The sequence below is a fragment of the Phacochoerus africanus genome, chromosome X, assembly GCF_016906955.1.
Source record: "Phacochoerus africanus isolate WHEZ1 chromosome X, ROS_Pafr_v1, whole genome shotgun sequence".
NCBI lineage: Eukaryota > Metazoa > Chordata > Mammalia > Artiodactyla > Suidae > Phacochoerus > Phacochoerus africanus.
The window spans coordinates 102,561,979-102,588,769 of record NC_062560.1 but is presented as its reverse complement, the minus strand read 5'-3'; the positions used below and the strand labels follow the sequence as shown (position 1 = coordinate 102,588,769).

At 42.5% G+C, this 26,791-nt stretch overlaps 2 protein-coding genes across 2 annotated transcripts in view; one reads left to right on the top strand and one right to left on the bottom strand.

Moving 5' to 3' along the window:
- Positions 1-11,090, top strand: part of TMEM255A (transmembrane protein 255A) — a 51,261-nt gene extending 40,171 nt beyond the window's left edge. The window contains exons 8-9 of the mRNA XM_047764847.1: positions 759-902; positions 8,743-11,090. Coding sequence (XP_047620803.1) covers positions 759-902; positions 8,743-8,901 — 303 coding nt within the window. The 3' untranslated portion in view covers positions 8,902-11,090. The remainder of the gene's footprint in view (positions 1-758; positions 903-8,742) is intronic.
- A 267-nt stretch (positions 11,091-11,357) lies between these two features.
- Positions 11,358-19,643, bottom strand: ZBTB33 (zinc finger and BTB domain containing 33). The gene is made up of 2 exons (XM_047764846.1): positions 19,511-19,643; positions 11,358-16,284 (listed from the first exon to the last, which is right to left on the bottom strand). Exon 2 carries the CDS (start codon positions 16,280-16,282, stop codon positions 14,264-14,266), a length of 2,019 nt encoding a protein of 672 aa, XP_047620802.1. The 5' UTR covers positions 16,283-16,284; positions 19,511-19,643; the 3' UTR covers positions 11,358-14,263.
- Positions 19,644-26,791: the final 7,148 nt, after the last annotated feature.

Below are 26,791 nucleotides of genomic sequence, written 5' to 3'. Positions count from 1 at the left end.
GTAAAGAGTCCCCACTCACTTCCTGACACTGGTGCCTTCCCCAGAGACAACCACGGTTATCAGTTTGTTGTGAATCTTTCCAGATTGGTTTCTTCTCATTTACAGATGTACATATATAATTGTTTTGAGTCTATTTTTACATAAACTGTCATTATACTATGTTAATATAACATGGTGCCTTTTTTAAAGACTTTTTTTTTAAGAGAAGTTTCAGGTTCATAGCAAGATTGAGAGGAAGGTACAGAGACTTCCCACCTACCCCCTGCCCCCACACATGCAGAGTCTCCCCCATTATCAGCATCTCCCACCAGAGTGGCGCATTGGTTACAACCGATGAGCCTCCGTTGACTCATCATAATCACCCAAAGTCTGTAGTTGACCTTAGGATTCAGCCTCATGTTGTATTTTCCATGGGTTTGGACAAATGAGTGATGACCTGTATTCATCATTATGGTACCATGCAGAGTAATTTCACATCCATAAAAGTCCTCTGTTCCATCTCCTCATCCCTCTCCCCAACCCCAACCCCTGGCAACCACTGATCATTTTATTGTCTCCATAGTTTTGCTAGTGGCCTGTTTTTGTTTTCTAAACTTAACAGTAAATCCTGGACAACTTCTCCATCACTAAACATAGATGCACACCATTCTTTCTCAAGAGCTGCACGGGATTCTGTGGTATGGATGTACCGTAGTTTAGTTAACGCTTCTTCGAGTGATGAATATTTATGTTGTTTCTAATGTGTGTTTTTCCTACAGAACCCAACCCTCCCAGCACTGAACTGTTCTGTTGAAAATGCCCATCCAACTGTTGCCTACTATGCTCGTCCTCAAGTGGCCTCCTACAATACCTATTACCATAGCCCTCCGCACTTGCCGCCTTATTCTGCTTATGACTTTCAGGTATGTTTCGAGAGAAGAGAATTCCGCGATACCCTGCCTCTTGCTCTCTGGTTCTCTCTCTAGTTATGGAAGCTCCCTAATATGTCTCAGGTAGCCAGGCTGCCTATCCCTGGTGGCCTGTAGCAGCCTGTGGGTCTCAGGGACTAGCCTAAGGATGGCGTGGGCAGGCGGTGATGGGAGAGATGGGGAGGGCGGGAGAGACAGGAGAGGAAAAGAAGCGGGATGATGGAAGGAAAGCAGAGAGAAGGGGAGAGCACCTAGCTGTGCCAAATGGCCTTGACCAACAGCAAGGAGAAGGTGGTACTCATGTCACCACAGACCCTGCCCAACAATGGCCCTTTCCATTTGTCTGCCACAGGGGCTGCGACCTGCCTAACCCTTGCTCCTTAGCACAAGGGCCTTCTGAGCCATGCAGGGGTTTGAATCAAATCTGTCACGAGGGGAAAGGCTCTTCTTTTTCTCCAGACTTCTAACAGGAACTCGACAGAGTAAATATTTTTTATAACACCCCCCTCCCCTTTTTGACCTTGCTCTCATGTGGGTCAGAAACAGCGTTACCAAATTTGCACGTTCCCATTTTCCTTTTAAGCTAAGAGTAAGCAGAGAAAAACAGAACCCCAAAGGCCCGTCATTAAAAGGAATTCATCGTATGCAGAGCACTGAATTAGGCACGTCAGGAAAACAGACGAAATGGTCTCTTGGGCATTTACAGCGATCATAAACCCTGGACCACAGAAGAGGGGGATTACACTCGAATCTGGTTAATTCAAAATTTGGGGACCAAGCAAATGTCGTTGAAAGGAGGGAGCTCATAATGAACTTCTGTTGACAAAAAGCCCGTGAATGCTACCGAGGGACATAAAAGCATGACTGTTTGGGGGCGCTTCCAATTAACCAGCCAGTTTCAGAAAAACAGAGCCCTTGGGCAACCTAATTTCCACTTCAGATTAACACAATAATTGAAACTGAAAAACCTCCATTTAGTTGCCTGAAGTGTACTTTGGTTTGGTTTAGATACTGTTTGGGGAGGTCCAAGACTCTATATTGCAATAGGAATACGTGTCTATAGTGTGAACATGGACTTGTTCACTGTCATCAAATCCGGCACAAGAGGGCATCCTCGAAAGCTTGGGGGAAAATGGTAGAACTTGTTTTAAAAGCCTTCTGGATTCATGGGTAGACAACTTCGGGAACTTGTTCCCCAAATAGGGAATGTAGACTGGAAAACATGAGTATGTTCCAAGAGGGCGTGGGCAATTGCGGCTGCGCCAGAGGCAAAATGGAATCCTTGCAGTTCCTGTCGTGGCTCAGGGGTAAAGAACCTGACTAGTCGATGAGGATGTGGGTTCGATCCCTGGCCTTGCTCAGTGGGTTAAGGATCCGGCGTTGCCGTGAGCTGTGGTGTAGGTCACAGATGTGGGTCGGATCCCGAGTTGTTGTGGCTGTGGTATAGGCTGGCAACTGTAGCTCCGGTTTGACCCCTAGCCTGGGAACCTCCATATGCCGAGGGCGTGGCCCTAAAAAGACTAAAAAGAAAAAGAAAAAAATCCAAAAAACAAAAAGGAATCCTTTAAGGGAATTCAGGGGTGTCGAACCTAGCTCAGGAGGGTCACCATTCTTTGAGGCGCCTGTAGTAAAAAATCACCCTGGGATAGAGGGGGCCGCACATGGGTTCAGCCCAAGAGGCTGCCTCCATTTTTTAAATATCAAAGTAAGTTATATTGACTATATTGATTTTAGAAATTTTCAGTTTCTAACAAACCCCTAAGGTGGTTGCTGCAAACTGGAAGATAGGAAGCCCCTGTTTAGGGGACGGAGCCATCTCTCTGTCCATCATCCCAGCACAACCCCAGGCATGAAACCAAGACGGCCAATGCCTGTGGTGACCCAGGCTGTTGGTTTCAGTTCAGCCAGTGTTGACTGTATGTTCCCCCCATGTGCCAGGCACTGTGCTAGGAGCATTTCAAGCTCCATCTAGGGACGTGAGGGGGGATGGTCGGGGGACAGCCATAGGGACCAAAAAGTAAATCCACGCTTAGCAGAGTGCTATGGAAACCCAGAAAAAGGGCATCTAACCCAGAGAAGGGATCCAAATCCAGCCACCTACCCCAAGGCTACACTGTGGGCTTGTGGCAGGCACTTCAGGGGTTGCCAGAAGCCTCTGCTTCTCAATGATGGCGCCTATTCAGTGCGCACTTCCTGTGTCCCCAGCACTGTGCTAAGTGCTTTACAAATCTCGAACCTTTGCCCTTTGAGGGAAATACTCTTGTCATGGCCATTTTTGAGATGAGTCATGGAGAAAGTAGGGAACTTCCCCAAAGTCACAGAGGTGGTAAGTGGAGGACATGGATCTGTATCCAGGTCTGTCTGACGCCAGAGACTGACTTGGGGGATTCTTTGGAGAAGCTGTAAATCTGGGCGCAGCACTCACTGATCTTTATCCCCAGTGAATTTTAGGATATTTACATGTTCTACCGCTTTAAATCGTGGGCTTCCTCATCATGACTCAGAAGGGGTCTCTCTACTCTCTCTTGTCACCTTATTAAACAGGCTGCTGGGACTCTCCTTATACCTCCCTGCTTCTCTGTAGGCTCAGGCTATCCTTTGTATTTCCTTTTGCGGACACGTTATAAAGTCGTGGGTTTTATTATTTTTTTAAGTTGTGGGTTTTAAAGGGTATATTTTTATGTGATTTGTTCCCCTCCAGAACTTAGGTGGTATTTTGTTTTAGTATTTGAGTTGCACTTTCTTGTGTTCCCTAAGTGCCAGTCCCTTACCGTTTCATAGGAGGAAGTACCAGTTTTTACCTAAGAAGGCCCCGAGGACGAGGGGACATCTGCTGAGTCCCCAAATAAATAGAAAGCAGTTAGCAAAATGTACACCAACTCTGACAATAAAGCCGCCAGAAGCACAGGCCTGTCCCCCACCCCCCAAATGCCAGAGCTCCCTTATTCTTTTCACAGATTATGAAAGGGCCCAAATCAGAGCGGGGGAACTGACCTTTCCAGACTTTCTTCTGAATGACTTCCCCATTCAAGGTCATTGCCACACTGGACTGTTTATGACTTTGCCTTTGAAGACGTCTGTTTCCATTTTAGCCCGAGGCTGAGAGAAGGAAGAGGAAAGAGATTTATAGGGTTTTGTTTTTAACCGCTCAAAGTCATGCCCTTCTTGGGTAGCTGTCCAGGGAAGAAGCTTGGGAAATATTTCTTGTGCTCAGGTGGGAGCGAGGACTTGGGTCTGGGGAGCCGGCCCCAAGGATGTTTGAGCGCTGAGCTTGGAGAAGGACTCTTGTAAACTTTGGGCCCTGCAGTGTCCTGTCCCTCAAGGCAGGAAGACTCGAAGCCAAGACTGCCGGTGCCTCCTTGCTCACCGTCCCAGCACTCACTCCTCCCGCCCCTCGCATGCCTTTCCCCATAGCCAAGTAGCCTGCATTCTCTAGGGTACACAGCACCAGTTTCAACTTCTGCTGGGAAATTCAACCCAGGGTAGCTTTTGGGTAAACCCCTTAAGGATTCCAGCCATACTTCCAGACAGGGCTCCTCTAGCCGTGGGCTGGTCCCTTTCCTGTCCATGGTGAATAGCCAAATTTAGCTTCAAACAAAAGTCTCAGGGAGTTCCCATTGTGGCACAGTGGAAATGAATCTGACTAGTATCCTTGAGGACGCCAGTTCAATCCTGGCCTTGCTCAGTAGGTTAAGGATCCAGCACTGTGGTGTAGACCACAGACACGGCTCGGATCCCTCATTGCTGTGGCTATGGTGTAGGGCGGTGGCTACGGCTCCGATTAGACCCCTAGCCTGGGAACCTCCATATGCCACAAGGACATCCCTAAAAAGAAGAAACAAGTTTCAGCCTATGCAAAATGCAAGCACCTCTGTTTATGCTCTTTATTAAATCACATGAAGCTACACTAGGTTTTGTCATAGCCACTGAAAAGGACCCATTATTAGTTGGGCCCGTTTAATGAAAGGATGGCGGTGATCCCCAGGGAGGTGGTGTGGGGCGCAGGTTGCTGCTGCTACCACCCACCTTTTCTGTTTATTTCCCTTCTCCTGCTAAGTTTCTCCTTTCTTCTCCTTTCTCTTGTCTTGGATCCCTCTTTTTTCTTCCCCTTCCTTTTCTCCACTATTCTCTCTCTTTCCTGGCTTTGCCTTCTGGGCCAGAACCGGGGGGGGGGGGGGGGGGGGCAGGGTACGAAGAATTAAGAGACCCTGGATTTTACCCTGAGGACACAGCAAGCTTTCTTGCTGGTAACCATCATCACCCAGCCAGTTCCAGGGCTCTTTTTGGAGTCCCTGCCTCCCAGTGCTTCTGAAGAGAGACGCATGGGTGACTGAAGTGCACATGGGTCTTGCAGAGTGTGGGGCAGGCTAAGGTGGGAGAGGGGCGTACACTGCCTGGAGCCACCCCAGCCTCTACAAAGCATCTCGAGGGAGTTCCCGTTGTGGCTCAGCCACATTGAACCCGACTAGGATCCACAAGGATGTGGGTTCAATCTCTGGCCTCACTCAGTGGCTCACAGATTGGTGTGGTTGTGACGTAGGCCAGGCCGGCAGCTACAGCTCTGATTCAGCCCCTAGCCTGGGAACTTCCATATGCCACGGGTGCGGCCCTTAGAAAGACACACACACAAAAAAAGAAGCAGTAGCAGCTCAAGCTGACAAGGCCCAGCAGCAGGCTATTTAGATGCTTTTCATGCTTTGTGGTGTGAAAAGATTCAAAGCTCTGTTCTTCTGAGCTGCCTGTCCCGTTAGTCAGGTCGACTCTTACGCAGGAACCAAGATGCACCAGGCCAGCTCCCCAGCTGCAGTGAAGCCAAATCTTTCCCAAGGTGCCCGCACGTTGCTAGGAGACTACGCACTGGTACTGTGGGGGCGCCCCCCACCCCTGGTCCCCCTGCACCTAAATCCCAAGGGTGGCCAGTCAGCTCCCCAGCCCTGCCAGGAGCCCTTGGGGTTTATCCCTAAGACCCCCAGCATCCTCTATAGGAAGTGAGAAGCAGCCACCCCCTTTGCCCTTAATACCTCCCCGAACATGAAACTGAGAAGTGAAAACCCAAGGCCATTGTACTACCTTCGTTTATTATCAAAGTGTACAACTGCCACCCACAGCAGCCTTTTACTGCCGCTCAGGACAGAACAGCCTTTGGCTCCACTGTCAGAAACCTGCCGCTCCCTTGTGTGGCAGAGGCACAGAAAATTGGCCTCCCAACTCTCACCATCCGGGAGCGGGGCTTAGAAGGGCAGAGTACCACAGCCCCGGCACAGTCATCTTGTGCCTGGTGGGGTTTTGCTCTCCTCTCAGGTTAGAGAGGCCAGCATTCTTGGTTGAAGAAGGTAATGGGAGGAGGGAGAGAGGAGAAAGAGGGTTGTTCAGTGCCGAGTGGAAAATTAGGAAATCCTGATATGGGTGTCTTGGAAAGCATATCTCTGCCTGGAGGGAGGAGCCAATGTGAGATTTTGGGAAGGAATCTGGCTCATCTGGAGTCCACTGGCTCAAGTTGTTTTGCCTTTAAAGGCTTTCTGTGATCCTGTCATTCCTTCACTCAGATGGAAAGAAGGGGTGGGGCAGGGGAGGAGGGGACGGTGGCAGCAGCAGTCTTCTTGGTCCTGACTTGTGATAAGACACAGAGATTTGGGTATCTCCAGCAAGACCTAGAAACCTGGACACCCCTTTCTAAGGAGTGCCAAGGTCAAGACTGGGAATAAGAAAAAAAAAAAAAAAAAAGGAAAGAAAAAAGAAATGGAGTTCCTGTTGTGGCTCAGTGGTAACAAACCTGACTAGATCCATGAGGACACAGGTTCGATCCCTGGCCTCCATCAGTGGGTTAAGGATCCGGTGTTGCTGTGAGCAGTGGTATAGGTCGCAGACGCAGCTTCGATCCCACGTTGCTGTGGCTGAGGTGTAGGCTGGCAGCTAAAGCTCTGATTTGACCCCCTAGCCTGGGAACTTCCATATGCTGAGGGTGTGGCCCTAAAAAGACAAAAAAAAAAAAATGCCTGGGAAGAAGAAGAACCAACCAACGGGTCTCGGGCTCCGGACACCTCATGGCAAGTCTGACTGCATTGTTCCAGGCCTGGAGATGACATGATCTACTTAGACTCTGGCCAGCAGAACAAAGTAAAGGCACTGACCTCCCCAAACAGTGGAACTGTTAAGAAATTTTGGCATAAATGGGTCTTTTTTTTTTTTTTTTTTGATATAGCAGTTCCTCCTAGAGCTGAGGCACAACAGAAGATTGCAGTTCTGCAGCCCCTGTGCATTGCTCTTAAGTTTGCTCTTCCTGAGAGCCTAAAACTGGCCCCTTGCCTCTTGCCATCCCTATATACCCATCCAGCCTCCAGGCCTCAGCCATGCTCCACCACTGGAGCAAGGCAGCGGCACCCACAAGGCGTGACTGTAGTCTCGGAAAATAGATTTTATTTTATTTATTGCTTTTTTGGCCACACCAGTGGCAAATGGAAATTCCCAGACTGGGGGTCAAATCGGAGCTATAGCTGCCAGCCTATACCACAGCCATAGCAATGCCAGATCCAAGCCATGTCTGAGACCTGCACCACAGCTCACAGCAACACCGGATCCTTAACCCACTGAGCAAGGCCAGGGATTGAACCTGCATCCTCATGGATACTAGTTGGTTTCATTTATGCTGTGCCACAATGGGAACTCCAGATTTTTCTTTTTTCTTTGCCATTTCTTGGGCTGCTCCTGCGGCACATGGAGGTTCCCAGGCTAGGGGTCGAATCGGCCTACGCCAGAGCCACAGCAATGCGGGATCCGAGCTGCATCTGCGACCTACACCACAGCTCATGGCAACGCCGGATCCTTAACCCACTGAGCGAGGCCAGGGATCGAACCCCAGATTTTATTTTTTAAAAACATGCCAGGTTCATCTTCGGTACTCGGCAAGTTATAGTCACTCATCCAGCCCTTTCTACTTGCAAACACTGTTCTGAGCTCTAGGGGAGAGGGCAGTGAACAAAAACAGGGCAATTCTCAAGCAGGAAAATCACTGGAGTCAAAATGGTATACATGGGCCAGGGAAAGAGAAGTGGCACATGACTCCTAACGTGCCTGGGTGTTTTTGTAATCCATATCCGCTCCCTTCCCAAAGACTTCGGAAGTTAGACAATGCAAAGTAAAAATCCTCAGCGTCCCTGCAACCCGACACATGGCTTCTCATTCTTTGGCATTCTCACCTACGTGCGTTTGTTCCTCTTTGCTCTGTAACTTGGTAGCCTGTACTTGGGGGTGGTGGGCCAAAGTTAAGATGAAATAGGAATTGTTGGACTTAGAAGACCCCAGATCCAAGAGAGCCATTTAAATTCTCTGACTTGAGGGGGTTTTTTTGGTTTCTCTTGTCTTGGTCTGTGAGATGGGCTCTGTGATACATCTTTGTGGCAAAGACTTTCTCACATATTAATGGCTTGACTTCAGATGTTCTTAAGACCCCAGACTACCTTCTTGAAGACTAGTTGGGATGCTGTTGCCATAGCTCGGGAGGGAGGTATTGGAGGCTTGAGTTACAAACGTGGTAAAGAGAGTGATGGATTCCAGAGAGGACACAGGAATAGGAGCAATAGGACTTGGTAACTGGCTGAATGCGGGGGCCAAAGAGGGGGAGGAGCACTTCAAGGCATCTGCCTGAGCTTTACAGCCTGAGAAACTGAGAGAAAGTGGGACCAGCTCAATTTCATGCCCCTCATTAACTTTGAGGTTTAGGAGATCTTGGTTGTTTCAAACAGAAATACACTGGGTCCACTTTGAAATAATGACTGACATTGGGGAATTGCAACCTCACTGCCTAAAATGATGTTGTTTTATTTTGATTACACAGCATTCCAGCATCTTTCCATCCTCCCCTCCCTCTGGACTTTCTGACGAGCCCCAGTCTGCCTCTCCTTCGCCCAGCTACATGTGGTCCTCGAGTGCTCCACCCCGATACTCTCCACCCTACTATCCGCCTTTTGAAAAGCCACCCCCTTACAGCCCCTAAAGAATGCCTGCTGGCTATTGAGATTGTGGCTTTTGTATTTCTGCTTTAGTGGAAGTGTGTAGGGTACAAAAGTTAAAGTCTGATTCTTACGCCTAAAGTTTTCCGATGGCCTGCAGGTTAGGGAAAGATAGAGAAGCTTATTTGTTATCAGTGCAGAGCTCCCAGGGCAGCGCACTCTCTCAGCAAGGCCCAAGAGCCATCCCAGCAAGAAATTTGTCATATATGGACCTGCATTACCCTATGGCTCCACCTCTGTATGCAGCAGAAGCGTGCCTGCCACCTGCTTCACTTTGTGCAAACAGAGTGTTGTCCTCGGGCCCTTGGCAGATTGCCGCCCAGCACCTTGGTTGAAACACCTGGCTTGTAAGGCCCTATCTTTCCCTACCACTTAAGTCAATCCCTAAGGAAAATTTCCCAGGTGATGGGGCTACATCAGTGCAGAGAGTTCTGGCTAAGATTTTGTTTGCCCGTGTCTAGATGTTGAAAAAGAGCTGCCCGAATCTCTTACTCCTTTCTTCTCTGTATTGTAAAAAAATGGCTGTTGTGATCATTCAGCTCAGCTTTTGTGATTGGTACCTCCCAAAGGGAAAAGTGCAATATTCCTCCGGGTTTATGGGGAACAGGACTGATTGTTCAAGAAGCACTGAAATAACACAGAGCAACACGTGAAACGTTTTATGTAGATCTCAGTTATACGTCAGATAACTTGAGAGATGTTGGCTCGACTACATATTGCAGATGCTGCAGGAGACAGAAATCTTACGGTTAAAATTCAGAGTTTAAAAATGCTAGATTAGGTTCTTGGGTCGTGTTATGAACTGTTAACTAATCTTTGTGACTATTTAATCTTCAAATATTGTGCTTCAACCCCAGCAAACCGCACGTATCCTGCACCCCACCCCAAAAGAATCATCAGTATTTTAATGCCACTGCTCTTATTGGTCCTTTTTTTTGTTGAGACCAATCATGACAGCGTTCAAGATTATGAGTGTTACAATGCCGCTTCAAGCCCGCAAAACCTCAAATGTAGCCAACTTGACAAATTCTTATGTGTTATCGTATATTTAAAATCCATCTGGCCCACCGTGGTAGGTATTTTTATAGTTCTTTTACTTACACAAAGCTTTAAACCTCAATCTGATGAATTTAACACTTTGGCACCCACACCTTCACTTCAGAATGAACACTTTCATTGCAATCTCGTTAACCTAAGAATTGACTGATTTTAAAGGAAGACTGATAATTCTACACTTGCACAACATTAAAATATAGGGCTATAGGAGGGTACCTAATTAAGACAGTTTCACAGACACAGAACACATACAGGAAAAATTTCCAGCCAATTTTGCTACCTCCCAACTTGATGGATTAGAGGTAGCAGGCAAACGCTGGTGCTCCCATCTACCTTACAGACACCCAGCCGTCAAGAATTATCAAGGCACAACAAGTGCCCACATTGCTCACAGTAAATGTTTGCAAAACATCCAGTTTAACTTTTAGCTTCATGAATGATGTCTCATCCAGATTTCAAATTTGAACAACTCTAATCCTTTTGCGTTATATGAAATTACTATTATTTTCTACAGTTCTAGCATAGTAAAATTCTATTGGATTTCAAAAAGGGTCTAATAACCAATTGACTAACTATACAAATGTCAACTTGTAATACTCAATGAAATTTTTTTGCTGTTTACACTTTACATTTTGCTTTAGTGAACATACGAGTATTTATTTTTAAAAGGCACCATTACACAGTATAGCCTACATTTATCACATTTCTTAAAAGTGTTAAGATTCTATGACTCATTTCTATGTATTTTTCTTACTTTACAAAATAACTTGAAACAGTATAGATTTTGTAACACTTAATTTGAGCAGCTTCTTTTTTTATTATATTGAATTATAAAGTGCATGTTACCTTAGAAAAATTAATATTTGCTGCTTTACTCTTTTGCAAAAACATTTGCTGTAATGAAAGAATTTGTATTTCCAAAATGTACCTTGATTGCATTTTGTAATATTTACTGCTTTATTCCAAATCCTGCTTCAAAGTATTGAACTGGGCATGACATATTAAAATACTAATCCAGAACCCATATAAACTGGATGTTGCTTAAAATCTGTATCACTGCCATGTTGGAAACCCAAACTGCTTTTGTGATGTTTCAAATTAATAAAAACCATCCTCCTCCTTATCACGTGTGTCTTCAGAGAATCAACAAAAAAAGTATCACAAATGCTCTAAAGCAACGGACAGCAGCTGACTCACTTTTGACTATTATGGTTCAAGGCACAATGGGCATGCAATTAACCAACATAAAAAGCCTAACGGGAAATCTTGTCATGCTCTCATCAGAAATACAGTTCCAGTCGCCTGCTACAAAAATTGAAAAACAGAATATAAAAGTCTATAAAATTTCTGAAAGGTCATCTTGTAAAAAATACACTCAAAAATCAGAATTAAAACATTTTATTTTTGCCATAAGAAGCTCTACGAACTAATATCAGGTAACGGTTAATGAAAAGTAGAACTTAAAGTCATGACAGGGGAGATTGTACAAGTATCAACATTACAGTATTAGGTAGAAATGAACAAGGTTTCATATGATTGACAGAAGTGAGAAAGCCAGTGCTGTTGAATTAGCAGTGAATTCTTTAGAATATGCCTGCCTTGGAAATGCAAAATACCGCAATCATGTTTACCATTCGTTTTATCTTTTTGGTACAAGAAAAATGGAGCATCCAATTCCTCATAATGGTTGTATGTGGTGGATCGTTACCACCAAAAGGATAATAACGATCATTTAAAATATAAAGTGAAATCTTGCAAGACTGCTATGGCACTTAAAAATCTTGGCTTAGTTTGAGCATTTTCATTTTCTGTCATCTCTTTTAACAAACTGTTATTTCAAACAGAACCTATCCAAAATATTTATAGGTAATTTGGCTTAAGAGCAAATTTGAGGCCAACTTGAGAGAAAAAAATAGGAATTTCAACTGCCAGAAAACTAAGTATAAAATAGAAAAACCCCATCATAAGTTTTGAACAGCATCTTGCTATTGATTTCCAACCCCATAAATGCTGGTAGTGAAGGGGTTTAACCCCATAGGAGTATTCCGCATGAATTCTGAACTTTGGATATAGAGACTTCTAGAGAAACTGAAGATCCTGACATACGTGCAAGTAAGAGTCTTCTGGCAAAAATACAATTTAAAGTGAATTTTCCAGTTTTCCTCCTCCCCAAAAAAACTCTACAAGATACCTTCAGTAGGCCAAGTAGAAATTTGATACTCAGAATTTACACAGAGCACAGCAGAAGCAAATAATTATATCCAGATAATTCAGAATGGATAGTTTTCCATTGTAGAATTAATTCCTGATTTGTCATAATAGCAAGTTATGACAAACTAATTTACCTTGCAGTTAAGTCTGAAAGGACTGGAAGCTCTGCTGGCATCAGCATCATTCACCCTTTAGGAGAATTATGTCTAACTGGTGAAACAGCATTAATGAAACAAATTGCCACTGACAATATTTCAGTATATACCCTATAGTTAAAGAGTGATGTTATCAATGCCTGCACAGAAAGGAAACAAATACTGCAATTCCAGAGATCAGAGTCTTAAGTTATAAAGTAATTTAAAATTTTCCAAGGATTAGTTTAGACTGGTCTAAAGGTCTCAACTCACAGAACAGAAAACAGATGCACATCATTCTAATCCTTGGTAAGCAGAGGATTGTATTGTTTTTCTTCCTCCTTATATTACTGCAAATACTGATGCCTGATACCCTCAGCTACCATCGTAAGAAACACTGAAACCATTAACTTCAAAACTAGCTTACTGTTAAAAGAATGATGTATACATGAGAAATTATGATTAAAGCTTTAAGTTCAAAGTCAAGAAATAGACTATTTTCAAAAACACATGGTTAAGGAGAAAGAAAATATCTATGTTGAATTAAGAAATACTTAAGCAAGGTTACAAATGACTAATAACTAGGCACAACAATCTTTCTCAGTATCTATTAATTTTTTTCCTTTGCAAAATGTCATTTACAGAAGTTCAACAAGTCAATCCTGTTATAAATGCTAGGCTATATATTTGTTCCAACTTGCTTCCCTTTTAGTACTAGCACTTCAGTAAGTTTTTACTTTATTTTCTAAGTGTTTAAATATGTGTCATTTTAAAAAGAAGGTGGTATTTATTGTTTGCAAGATAAATGGGAATCAACAAGCCTATTTAACATCCACATATAGCTTCTGACTGCTATGATATTGCAGCAATTTGCACATGGAATGGAACATTTTAGAAGGAGTAAAAACCTAAAAGGTCTTACTGAAAGGAAAATACTAGAACACGGATTCAACTATTTCAAATAAGAACTTCCTATTAAGAGATTCTAAGTACTATGAACATTTAAAAATATATGCCAGTGGCCTCCTGCCCAAAATATGTAGGCATCTCATTTATGAAATTTGTCATTTATAAAGACTTATACATAAAGATTAATTTGGTTTTCAGATTCGAAATTTGAAAAACTTCATGGGAATATTTATAACCATAATGAGCAAAAAGGAAATCTCCATTCACAGAATTCAAAACAAACGCAAGAGAACTTTTCATCTCCTCCTGTCTGCATTACAGATTTCCTTTAGTATTTTTGCCCAAGGAAACCACATTGCAAAGGTATATACACAACAGTCCAGCTACCAAAGTCTTTTCCAGACTATGGCAATACAAGCAAGATTTAATTCTGATTAGCTAAAACTAATTCATTTTTCAAATGAGAGACCTGTCTGCATGGCCATTTTCATGAGGGGCAGGAGGCCATTTGGACCAGCAGAATACACAGCCAAGACAACCAAGCAGAGACTTATTCTGAAAATTTCCAGGACAACTTTAAAAGTTCTTGTTTACTTTTTATGCCATATACAAGACACAACACACATTTATAGTCTCAATATTAAGAAAATTGAGAATTCAGCAGTAAAGTGCTAACACAGAAGGGGTAAGTTGCAAGATAAACTAGGGTATGTATGCTAATAACTCCAGTTATTTTCAAACATTCAGACTGCTTCAAATTCTATTCAGGAAACTATCTCTCCAAGCTTTTTTTTTTTTGCCTCTTTTGAATGTGCTGAAAGCTAACTATATAAACAGATACTTGGGGGAAAAACTGCTCCATCTCTATTCAAACTTTCAGAATAACTTGCTTCTAAAAATTATCAACAAATAATCCAACTAGACTACCTTCAGGTGACGTGGCAGATCCTATTAACTTGAGAACCTTTGTTTTACAGGTCTTCTGAAAGCCCTGCCCCTTAATCAAAACCAAAACTTTCTGAAATTTCAAAGGAGTTCAATAAGATTCTGGTATTATAAATTCAAACTCAGTACTGCCATCTGTTACATTCTGTTTAAAAATTGAATCATTTTCCTGCTGAATAAAAATATCTTCCCAGGTCATTGGCTTGTTCTGAGGAGCAGATGTGGTCCCTACTGGAGGTTCTTTCCCAGCATCAACCTTATACCCAATACCATCATCCTTCATTACAGGCATAGTGCCTGACCTATCAGAAAGGTATGCATATTGTCTGATCTGTAAAGACCTGCATGGATGTAAACGATAAAGCTTCGAGTCTCCAGAAGGATCTTGACTATGAACTGACTTTATGTGTGAAGACATAAACTGATAGTTGATGAAAGATTTGCCACAGGCCAAACACTGATACCTTCGCTCCCCCGTGTGATGAATTTCATGCTTTGTACGATATTCTGCAAGAGGAAATACCTTCTCACAGTAACGGCAAGGATACTTCTTCTCCCAAGAATGAATGTTAAAATGTCTCCGCAAGCTTGTCAGACAGACATACGACCTTTTGCATACAATACAGATATAATAGACCCTTCCATCTACTATTAACTCATAGTGATCATCATGTTTTACTTTCATACGTTTATTTGCCGTCTCACTGCTAGATGTTTTTGGTATCTCATTCTCAAGCCTGGCCTCCCCTTCGTCAGGGTCATCTTTGACAGGGATCACTATATCATAAGTATCTTCACCAATATTCGCATAAACCTTGCAACCCGTCGACAAGCCTTCAATTTCAGTAGCTGTATCTAAAGTAATAATCTTCTGACCCTCCGTGAGATGTTTTGATCCTAAACCTGGATCATTAGTGTTTCTAGTAATTATATCTGAAATTTTTAAAGAATTGGAAAGTGGCTCTTGCAGAAGTGTAGGAACCTGCATCTTCTGTATCAATGATCCATCAAAAGTGGTATTTTGGGGGATCTCAGCCTGTGGGACCAAAGATGTATTACTGACCGCCGAATCTGGACTGGAGCTAATAGTGTCATCATCATCATCTATAATTTCTTCCTCCTCCTCTTCATTGGCCTTGTTTCCTGTTAAAACAGCATTGTTTGGTGGCTGCTGATTCGGCACAAGTAAATTGATTGAAGGAGACATATGATTTGGAAGTGAAGAACTGACATTTGGTGGGTTGGTAAGTGGTGTCTGATTTAACAGAATAATGTTGGGAGTCAGATGTGTTGGGGCCGAAGATACCAGCAATTTTTCACTTCCCTGTGTTTGGCTCAGAGTTGCCTGATTCACAGAAGTAGGAAGTTTCTGAGGAGGCGTGATACTTGTTAAAGGGGGAGAGCTACTGCTCGCACAAGGTGCAACATCTGAAATAGCAACAGAGCCTGGGTTAGGCTGGGCCTGTGCCACCGCATTGTTACTCGGCAAAGTCTCCTTTGCAGGCAAAATCTCAGAGCAGAAAATGACGTCATCGTCATCATCATCTGAATCAGTAACAATGATCTTTTTTGTCTCATAATCTTCAGCAGATAAGGAAAAAGACTCTGTTATAATAGGCATTATAGTGGCCCCATTATCTTGGGCTTCATCTTTTGATTTCTGTATTTCAAGGTTCTTGTCACTAGAACCAGGAGGTAAGGTTTCTGCATTACCATCTTGAGGGGTACCTGAGATGCTTTTAACCTGTGACAATGGGACACCAAGCTCTGCTATAAACTTCACTCCTAACAACTGCCCTGATTTAATTAACTCATCAAGTAAATCTGATCTAACCCGAACAATTTTAGAACTATAGATATAATTGAGAATTTCTGCAAAGATCTCTGCTCTTATAAAGCTCAGTTCAACAACTTGCCCGGCAACTGAGAAGAGCTGATGGAAGTAAGTACTAGAAGCTGAAAGAATGTTCCTGTGGGCTCGGAATTTTCGGTCTTCCACAATAACGGTGACATCACAGAAAAGTCCATGGCCACGTTGCTCATTCAGGGAGTTCAGCAGACTGCCAGAGTATTGAATGTCTGTAGCAGAAATCAGTTTTCTACTCTCCATGCCTGTAAGAGAAAGGGAAGAGGAGGGGATGGGAGATTAGGAAAGAAAAACAAAAGTACTTCATCATTCAGAATTTGAGCTACAGCATCATTAAATAGTTTGTTCCAGTTTTAACCAAAGTTTGGCAAAACTTTTTGGTTTTTATATAAATTCTTTATACCAGCCGGTTTTTGGACCACATGTCAAGCTCACGACTCCTGCCTGAGAAGAAACAAGCAAGTTTTAAACTGATCTGCAGATCTGAACACTTATCTCTTTCTTTGTATCTGACACATGCATCACCACTAAGCAATTTTTAAAGACATTAATTTTCTTAGTTCCAATTTTGAATTTTCTCCTCAAGAAAACTAAGAGTTAATTTTTAACTGTCTTAAAACTTTAAGAATCTTCATTAGGAACACTTAAAAGCTATTTCACCTATAAATGAATGATCTGAATGTCAGAGAGGCTTGGTGTATGCAATACTGAGTCTGAAACATATGGTCTTGGAGTTCCCGTTGTGGCCCAGGGTTAATGAATCCGACTAGAATCCATGAGGTCGCAGGTTTGATCCCTGGCCTTGCTCAGTGGGTTAAGGATCCGGCGTTGCTGTGAGCTGTGGTGTAGGTCGCAGACATGGCTCGGATCCCGAGTTGCTGTGGCTGTGGCATAGGCGGCAGCTATAGCTCCGATTAGACCCCTAGCCTGGGAACCTCCATATGCCACAAATGCAGCCCTAGAAAAAGACAAAAAAATAAAATAAATATATATATATAGTCTTCCTAGATTTTAGCTTATCTTTAAGAGCATATTCAAAAAAAAGAATAAAGTTCAAATAATGCCATTTATAGCAACATGGATGCAACTAGAGACTCTCATACTAAGTGAAGTAAGTCAGAAAGAGAAAGACAAATACCACATGATATCACTTATATCTGGAATCTATAGCACAAATGAACCTATCTACAGGACAGAAATAAATTCATGGAGTTGGAGAACAGACTTGTGGTTCCCAAGGGGGAGGGAGTGGGATGGACTGGGAGTTTGGGGTTAGCAGATGCAAACTATTGCATTTGGAGTGGATAAGCAATGAGATCCTGCTGTTCAGCACAGGGAACTATATCCAATCACTTGTGATGGAGCATGATGGAAGATAATGTGAGAAAAAGAATGTGTGTGTGTGTGTGTGTGTATATATATATATGAATGACTGGGTCACTTTGCTGTACAGCAGAAACTGACAGAACATTGTAAATCAACTATAATAGAAAAAATAAAAATCTTTAAAAAAGATTCACAAAAAATGATAAAATCCAAACCCCTAACCCCCCCAAAAAAACCCAACATATTCAACAGATACTCCCTGCAGCCAATGACTAAATCAACATTTATAAAAACTGACAATTATTACCTCTAAACTTCCCATTATTTTTCTGTTCTTATTTTAATTGGGATGCCTCATCTGGATAAACTAGGAAACACCTTTCTTACCCTCTCCTCTTTCTTCATCCCTTTGCCCCTTCCCCTCACCTCCGTACCCTTACTATCTCCAAAGGAGGAAAGTTAAACAGAGGGCCAAAAAAAGTCAACAGATGCTGTTGTGAAAAAATAAAGGAAAAGGCAAGTTACCATTTCTTAAAACTCATTTGCATGTAAACACAAAACATTTCATTTTGTTGGTAAAGAATTATGTGCACAGATATGAGAACTTTCTCCACACCAAATGAATTAGCGAAAATGAAGCTGCAAACTTACTGGAACAGGGTAGCCCATTACTCTAGAAAAAGGGGAGGGGAAATGTCAATAAAAAGTATTGCTGCATACCACCCCCAAAACAATTTTTGGCACTTCGCAGAAGCTATGCCCAGTAACTGACACTGAATTGCAAAAAAAAAAAAAAAAAATTAATTGTAAGAGTATATATGTATATATATAACAAAATTAGTTGACAAGTACTTTTGGTAAAGAAACACTTTAATTTTTAATATTCTTCCCCTTTAGGGTTGCCAAAATGGTACCACTGTCACAGTGCTTATTAAGTTATACACACGTGGAAGGCAGGGCGTCACAAATATCTTCTAAATTTTTCAAAATTACAGCTTGAAAACAAAAAGTAGGAGAGAACTCTGGACATCAAAGATTTAAAACATCATGTTATAGGGCACTGACCGTTAGCAGTCCCCAGGAATTCCAGGTTACCATAAAGGCATTCATCAGAAAGGGTGACCTTTGGACAGCGAGCCAGCAACCAGGGCTTCCGAAATATGGGGATTTCGACACAAGTCACTTTTCAGTGGATACATTTTCTGAATACGGTTCCACATTTTTTGCCGTTTGCAAATGGGTTTTCCCAATGGGAAAATGCTTTAAATGAACCGGTCCAGGTGACACCGGGACTTGGTTTCATTTTGTTGTTTAGGTTTCCTTCTCTTCCTCGTTAAGGTGGGCCCAGGAATAGCCCAAAGCGATCTGAACCCACCCCCAGATTAGCGACCTGACTGTGGGAAAGCCATTCTGCATCCCTGTGAGCCAAATCCTCGACTGAGGGCAGGTGAAGGTGGAAAAGAGAGAGAACCGCCCCCGGCGAGAGTGAAACAACCGACACGCGGCTCCCTGCGGCAGCTGAACCCCATCTTCCTCCCTCCACCCTCTCTTCCCCACTTGCACCCGGCCGGCGGCTACCGAGGTTTTTGACCGCAATTCACGCGGAAAGGCAGCTTCTTGCAAATACAGATGGAGGTCCCGCCAGCACAGTCAGGGCGGGGGCAGAAGGCGAGCCGGGGAAAGTAGAAGGTGGCGAACGGGAGGGTGGGGTGTCGGGAGGGGATGAGGCCAGGCAGGCGGCATTGTTATGCCCTGGGAAGGGGGCGGAAGGGGGAGGATGGGCCCGGCCGAAAAGCTCTAAATCAAAGTAGGGGCGAGGAGAGGGGAAGACGCGCAAAAACGCAGGCACAGGGGCGAGGAAAACGCCGAGCGCTTCTCGGCGGTGGGCTCCCCACGCTCTGGGCCTACCCGGGGGGCCCGCAGCCCCCCCCGGCCCCTGACGGCGGAGGGGACCGCGCCGCGGCCCTCCCAGCTCGTCCCCTCCTTCGCTCCCGGGCCCACACAAAGAAACGGCCGGAGGAGCCGAGCGTCCGACTCCGCCGCTTCCTGGTTCAAGTGAGGAGAAAGCGAAGGCAGGCGCGGCCCAGGGACGGAGGAGGCACGCGCGCTCCCTCGCCCCCTCCCGGACCGCGGCCGGCTCCTCACCTGCTTCCCGGCGCCGCCGCTTCTCGTCGTCGGGCCGCGCGGAAGGGTGGGAGTCCTCCAACAACCAGACGCCGGACTCCGCGGCGATTCGGCTCCTTCTTTAAACGTCGCTCCAGTCTTGGTCGACGTCGACGCGGCTGCCGCCTCCCGCCGCCACCGCTGCCACAGCTGCCCCACGCCGCCGACAGAGGGCACCGCGCGGGGGCGAGGCGCCGAAGCGAAAGGCGCCCTCCTCTTCCGAGCGCAGTTCGGCTCTTTCCGGAGGGGCCCGAGGGCTAGGCGGCCCCGCTTCGGCGCCTCGCTCCGCCTTCGGCTCCTTCCGCGGGGGGCGGAGGAAGACTGGGAAGCTCTGGGAGCGCTCGGCCCCTTCCGGAGGGCGAAAGGGTGGGAAAAAGGAAAGGGAAAGATGGGGTGTTGCGGCCACAAACGGTTAGGATGCTAAGGAAGCCGGTCTCATCTGCGTTCCGTGTAAACCTCCAGGGCGTAAAAACTTGGAGAGACGAGACAGGTTTCATTTCTTCTGCAAGTGTGAAACTGCTCTATTTAATAGCCTGCTTGTTAGATGATAAAGCACCTTGAAATACCGGAATAAATATAATCGAATAAAATAAAATGCGCCAACTCATTATGATTTATGATAATTCGAGCTCTCGATAACAACTACATTATAATAACTACTTTGAAGAAATAGATTCGGTTTTGGACAAGTACCGTCTTCTTAACTGAATACTAAATGATGCAACCCTACGTTAATGCCTTCATTTCAGCTATTTTCCGACCACCTGTTTGAGCTGTACCAAATCTTATGTTAGGTTCTGTGAAATACAAAAAAATATGAATAAGCCAAGGTCAACCTTTTCAAACAGCTCAGTAGATAGGTACACAAACAACGACAAAAATAAGGTACAGAACAGAGAAGGGAATAGCAAACTAAATTTGAGCTGCATTTTGAAAGATTAATATTAACACTGGCATTGTTAATTTATTATTTTTATTTACATAGCATTTCCTCCTTAGAGGGCTTTACTGTCTGACACATAGTAGGTGTTCAATAATTGTTTAATGAATGAATTGTAATTTTAACTCCTCTGGTAATACACGTCTAACACGATGATTGAAGCAACAAGATGGGTATTTGGAGAGTGAAATATTTTCCTTTAGGCTGGTTATTGATCATATTCGATGGAGGAACCGAAATAGCAGCATTTTCCCTCAACAGTTAGAGCCATTCACAACCTTCATTTTCTTTTTAAAAAATCTGTATAGGATAATATGGCTTCAAGTTTCCAAAAACTTGAATTGGCACCTATTTAACATTCAGCTGGAATCCCTGCACTTCCTTCCTGCAAAAATCTAGCTGAAAATGTCCATCAGGATATTCCAGAATAAAGAGATCTAACTATATCTAATCTTCTTCAACATGAAATTAGACAAGGATATTATCACCTATCTGTCTCTAATCTATTCTACGTTCTCCTCCAAAAAAGTAGAGCCACATAGTAAAACATCAAAGTAGTGTGATACAGCTGTATTTTCACATGGAGATATGAAATTCCTTAGGCATTTATCCAAGGATTTGGATTGTGGGAAAACAGTCTGTGGGTATTACTGCATCATTGGTTTTTCATTATGACTTAAAATTATGAAAGTTTCATTGTTTAATATAAAGATATTTCATGGGAAATAGGAGAGCGCTGTCGTGAAAGAAACGAAGACAGATGGTAGTATTTTCCTGACAAATGAGCACTTAGCAAAACTAGTTAGCAGATTAATGACCCTTTTTTTGAGTCAGCCTCCCCTAAAATTTAGCAGCAAAAAAAAATTAGGAAAAAAGACAATGTACATCTTGAAATTTTATGATCTATTTATAATTCAGTTGCTTAGTTGACATATCTTTGAAATAAAATGACAGTGACAGTAGCTGCCACTCTTGATATCAAATATTTGGTTAACTTTCAGTAAATTGTAAGACAAAATACAATTTCTTTTGTACCATCATTAACAGCGCCAAGGCCACCAACAGAATTGCCTTGCCTTTGTCTCTTTCCTGAAAGGGCTTTAAAAGTGTGGAGCCCCAAACTGATGTATTATGGAAGCCTGTTAATTCACAGGGCAGGAAACCTTCTCTTCCATTCTGTCCATGTTGCTCACTCCCTAACCCAGGAAAAACTAATCTAAAATTAAAAAGTCACCTAAAAGCACCTACAGTCAATCAATCTACAACAAAGGAGGAGGCAAGAATGTACAGTGGAGAAAAGACAGTCTCTTCAATAAGTGGTGCTGGGAAAGCTGGACAGCCACATGCAAAACAAATAAGATTACAGCATTCCCTCACACCATGCACAAAAATAAACTCAAAACGGTTTAAAGACCAAAATGTAGGATATGACACCAGAAAATTCCTAGAAGAGAACATAGGTGAAACATTCTTTGACATAAATCATAACAATATTTTCTTAGATCAGTCTCCCAAGGCAAAACAAATAAAACCAAAAATAAACAAATGGGACCTAATCACACTTAAAAGCCTTTGCACAGCAAAGGAAACCATCAATAAAAGGAAAAGACAACCTACAGAATGGGAGAAAATATTTGCAAAGAATGCGACCGACAAGGGGTTAATATCCAAAGTATACAAACAATTCATACAACTTAATAGTAAAAAAGCAAACAACCCAATCAAAAAATGGGCAGAAGACCTAAGTAGACTTTTTTTTCAAAGAAGACATACAGATGGCCACAGGCACATGAAAAGATGTACAACATTGCTAATTATTAGAGCAATACAAATCAAAACTACAATGAAGTATCATGTCACACCTGTCAGAATGGCTATCATTAAAAAAAAAAGTCTACAAATAATAAATGCTGGAGAGGGAACTTTTGTCCGCTGTTGGTGGGAATGTAAATTGTGGAACCACTATGGAAAACAGTATGGAGGTTCCTCAGAAAACTAGAAATAGAGCTACCATATGATCTGGCAATCCTACTCTTAAGTATATATCTGGAAAAGACAATAACTCTAATTTGAAAATATACATGCACCCCAATGTTCATAGCAGCACTATTTATGAAAGCCTAGACATGGAAACAACCCAAATTACTCAGCCATATGTCATTTACACCAACATGGATGGACATAGAGAATATCATACTAAGTAAGTCAGACAGAGAAAGACAAATAGTATGTGATATCACTTATATCCAGAATCTAAAAAACAATACAAATGAATCTATATACAGAAATAGACTCACAGATATAGAAAACAAACTTATGGTTACCAAAGAGAAGAGGGAGGGGGGCAGGGATAAATTAGGAGTATGGGATTAATAGATACAGATTACTATGTATAAAATAGATGGGGAGTTCCCGTTGCAGTGCAGGGGAAACGACTCTGACTAGTATCCATGAGGATGCGGGTTCAATCCCTAGCCTTGCTCAGTGGGTTAAGGATCCAGCGTTGCCATGAGCTGTGGTATAGGTCGCAGATGTGGGTTGGATCCCGAGTTGCTGTGGCTGTGGTGTAGGCCAGCAGCTGCAGCTCCGATTTGACTCCTAGCCTGGGAACCTCCATATGCCTCAGGTATGGCCCTAAAAAAGGAAAAAAAATTAAAAAAATAAAACAGATGGGCAACAAGGATTTATCATATATCACAGGGAACAATATTCAATATCTTGTAAGAACCTATAATGGAAAATAATCTGAAAAAAATATAACTGGATCATTTTGCTATAAACCTGAAACTAACACAATATTGTAAATCAATTATACTTCAATTAAAAAAACCTAAAAAGGGAGTTCTCTGATGGCCTAGCAGGTTGAGGCTCCTACGTTCTCACCACTGTGGCTCTGGTTACTGCTGTGTAGTGTAGGTTCAATCCCTGGCCCAGGAATTCCCACATAGTGCCTGTGCGGCAAAAAAGAAAAAAAAAATACAAAAAAAAACCCCAAGAGAGAACCTAAAATAAACGTTGCAACTCTCATTGAAAAAGAACACTAAAAATAAAACTGCCATATGATCCAGCAATCCCACTCCTAGGTATATATCTGGAAAAAACAAAACTCTAATTTGAACAGATACATGTATCCCAATGTTCATAGCAGCACCATTCACAACATCCAAGACATGGAAAAAACCCAAATGTCCATCAACAGATGATTCGCTTAAGAGGATCTTCCCCTCCTCTACATATATAAGAATATTAGCCATAAAAATAATGAAATATTGCTACTAGCAGCAACATGGATATTAGAGAATATTATGCTTTGTGAAATAACTCAAAGACAAATACTGTATGATATCACTTATATGTGGAACCTAAAAAATAATACAAATAAATCTATATACAAAACAGAAACAGACTCAAAGACACAGAAAACAAACCTATGGTTACCAAAGGGGAGAGGAAGAAGGGGATGGAAAATTAGGAGTATGAGATTAACAGATATAAACTACTATACATAAAGTAGATAAGCAACAAGGACTTACTGTATAGCATGGGGAATTATATCCAATAGCTTGTAATAACCTATAAAAGAATACAATCTCCAACAAAAAAAAAAAACCCTGAACCACTATGCTGTACATCTGAAACTAATGCAACATTGTAAATCAACTATACTTCAATTTTAAAAAGCTACCTATAGGGAGTTCCCTGATGGCTCAGCAGGTTAAGTATCCAGCCTTGTCATTCCTGCAGCTTGGGACACTGCTCTGGCCCGGGTTTGATCCCTAGCCTGGGACTTCCACATGCTGCAGGCACAGCCAATAAACAAACAAACAAACAAACAAGCAAACAAATAGCTACCTATAATTAAAGGGGACCCAATGATCAGGAAAGGAATTTTTTGGTAGGAAAAGCAGAGCAGATCAAGAAATCCGAGTGGCCTTAATAGGTACCTTTGGGATAAATAGCCATCGGAAAGTTTCATTAATTTTCTGTTTCTCAAAAAGAAATTAAAAGGTGAAATAATTTGTTATCTGCAGGCTTAACACTACTTCAGACAGACTAGTAGATTTTAAATACAAGAAAACTTTATCAAATGGATTTAGAGATATCAATTGTTTCACATTCTAGAAAAGTTTTTGATTGGCTGATAATGGAATCAAGTTTCATAACTACATATCGGTGTCTGCTTGCCTTGTTTGAACTCGATTATGAATTCCATGAGGGCAGCAACTGTCCTCTCCTGTGTTAAAAGGCCAAGGATAGGAGTTCCCACTGTGGCTCAGTGGGTTAAGGATCCCGAGTTGTCTCTGAGGAGGTTTTGATTCTCCGGCCTGGCGAAGTGGATTAGAGCCAGTGTTGCTGCAGCTTCGGCTTGGGCCAGGAACTTCCATATGCTATGGGTGTGGCCAAAAAAGAAAACAAACAAGTAAATAAATAAAATTCCAAGAATTTCAGAGTGCTTGATGTATACTAATTGATGACAATAAAAGATAAAAATGACATTCATTCAGTCCTAGAGCCCTTCCTCTGTGTTATGCTTAGCTATACAGATTTATTAAGGTCACTATCTAAGAAGAAGCCACAGTAAGACATAGTGGAGAAAACAAAGACTTGGGCAAATGCGAATGGCTTGGGATTCTGGTACTCTCACTTAGCTGTGTGACCTTGAGCCTCATTCTTCATCTGTGAAACAGAGATAATGATACCTTTCCATAGAGTTGTTCTGGGGATTGAGTTAACTACATGTAGTATCAAACTGCTTAGAGTTTCCAAAATATGACATGCTGTTTACTGCTTCCACATCTGTGCCTGGAACTCTGAGCCTGGAGTAACCATTCCTTTTGTATCCACTGTGCCTCTCCTGTTGTTTGGCAGTGCTTGGTCTTCCAGAAAGACATGATTCAAACATTTAACTTATTTGTGAAGCCTGCCTTGATCCAATGGATGGTAGACAGATATGCTTACTCAATGTTGAGTGAATGAGTGTCTGGAACCCAGTACTAACTATATATCTGCTTTTCCATCATTATCCTTTTTTTTCTGCTTTATTTCAACAAGAATCTCTAAGTAACTTGTTTGATACTCCTGATTCTCTCCTTTTCTTCTTGAAACCTTCCAAAGTCAATGGGATAGGGATATACAGTGCTCCTACTGGGAAAGAGGGAGTGTATATTGCTAACAGTAAAATATAATCTACCCCCCCAGAGCAACAGGTAGCTTATTTCAAATATAAAAAAAGTGAGAGAACATACTAGCCATGAGTCCTTTGTGAAATCAAATAGGAAATGAGTCAAAACAAAAACTTAAGAGTGGACATTTTGCAGTGAGCCAATCTATTTAAATGGAGGACTAAGACCAAAAATAAGGTTGATTATGATTATGAATATGTAACAGCATGAAGCTAATATAAACTCTGATACAATAAAAATCCATCCATTCATTTGTTCATTAAATATGTTAGTATTTATTTTGTGCCAGGCAATGCTCTACACACTGTGGATCCAATCATCATCAAGATGAAGTCCTATCCTTCATGAAACTTAGATTCTAATAGGAAACCCATACAATAAACATATTATCTAAATATATAATATAATATCAGATAGTAATGAATGCTATGAGGAAAAATAAACAGTCTAAAGGGATAGAGAATGATGAGGGTGCTATTGTAAACAGTGTAGCCAGGAAAAATCTCTCTGAAAAGATGATATATGAGCAAAGAGGGGAATGAACTAAGGGAAAGAGCCATGCAAATATCTAGGGAAGGGCATTCTAGGCATTGGAACATGTCAAAGGTCTGGTAGCCTCGACCAAAGGCTACCAGAAATATACTCATGGTTGACAAGTTGGGTTTATTATTCTTTACAGGGAGGGAGAACGAACACCATTGGGAACTGTGGGGGTGCTTCAGTAAGAGAATGTTAGAAAGAACCTACTATAGTATTTGGACGATTTGGGGGAGTGTCTAAGGAAGTGGGAATCTGCTCCAATTCATACGTGGTCAGTCGGAAAGCAGAGGCAATTATATACTTGGGCATCTCAATAATCTTATCTATACGAAGGCCAGACTATAACAGAATAAAGCTGTAATTGGTAAAGTAGCAGTCACCCATTTTGGCCAAGAGAGGGGGTATTTGGTGTTTTCTGGATGGCATAGTGATTTTTTTTTTTTTTTTTGGTCTGTGCTTACACAAAATTATGAAGTGATCCTGTTTTGTCTCACTTGGTCAGTCACCTAGTGAGCTTATGTCCAACAGAAGTACGTACACAGCCTGAGTGCTGGCTGGCTTCCAGATATCTGGGGCTGCTTCCCAATCCATCTTTTCAAA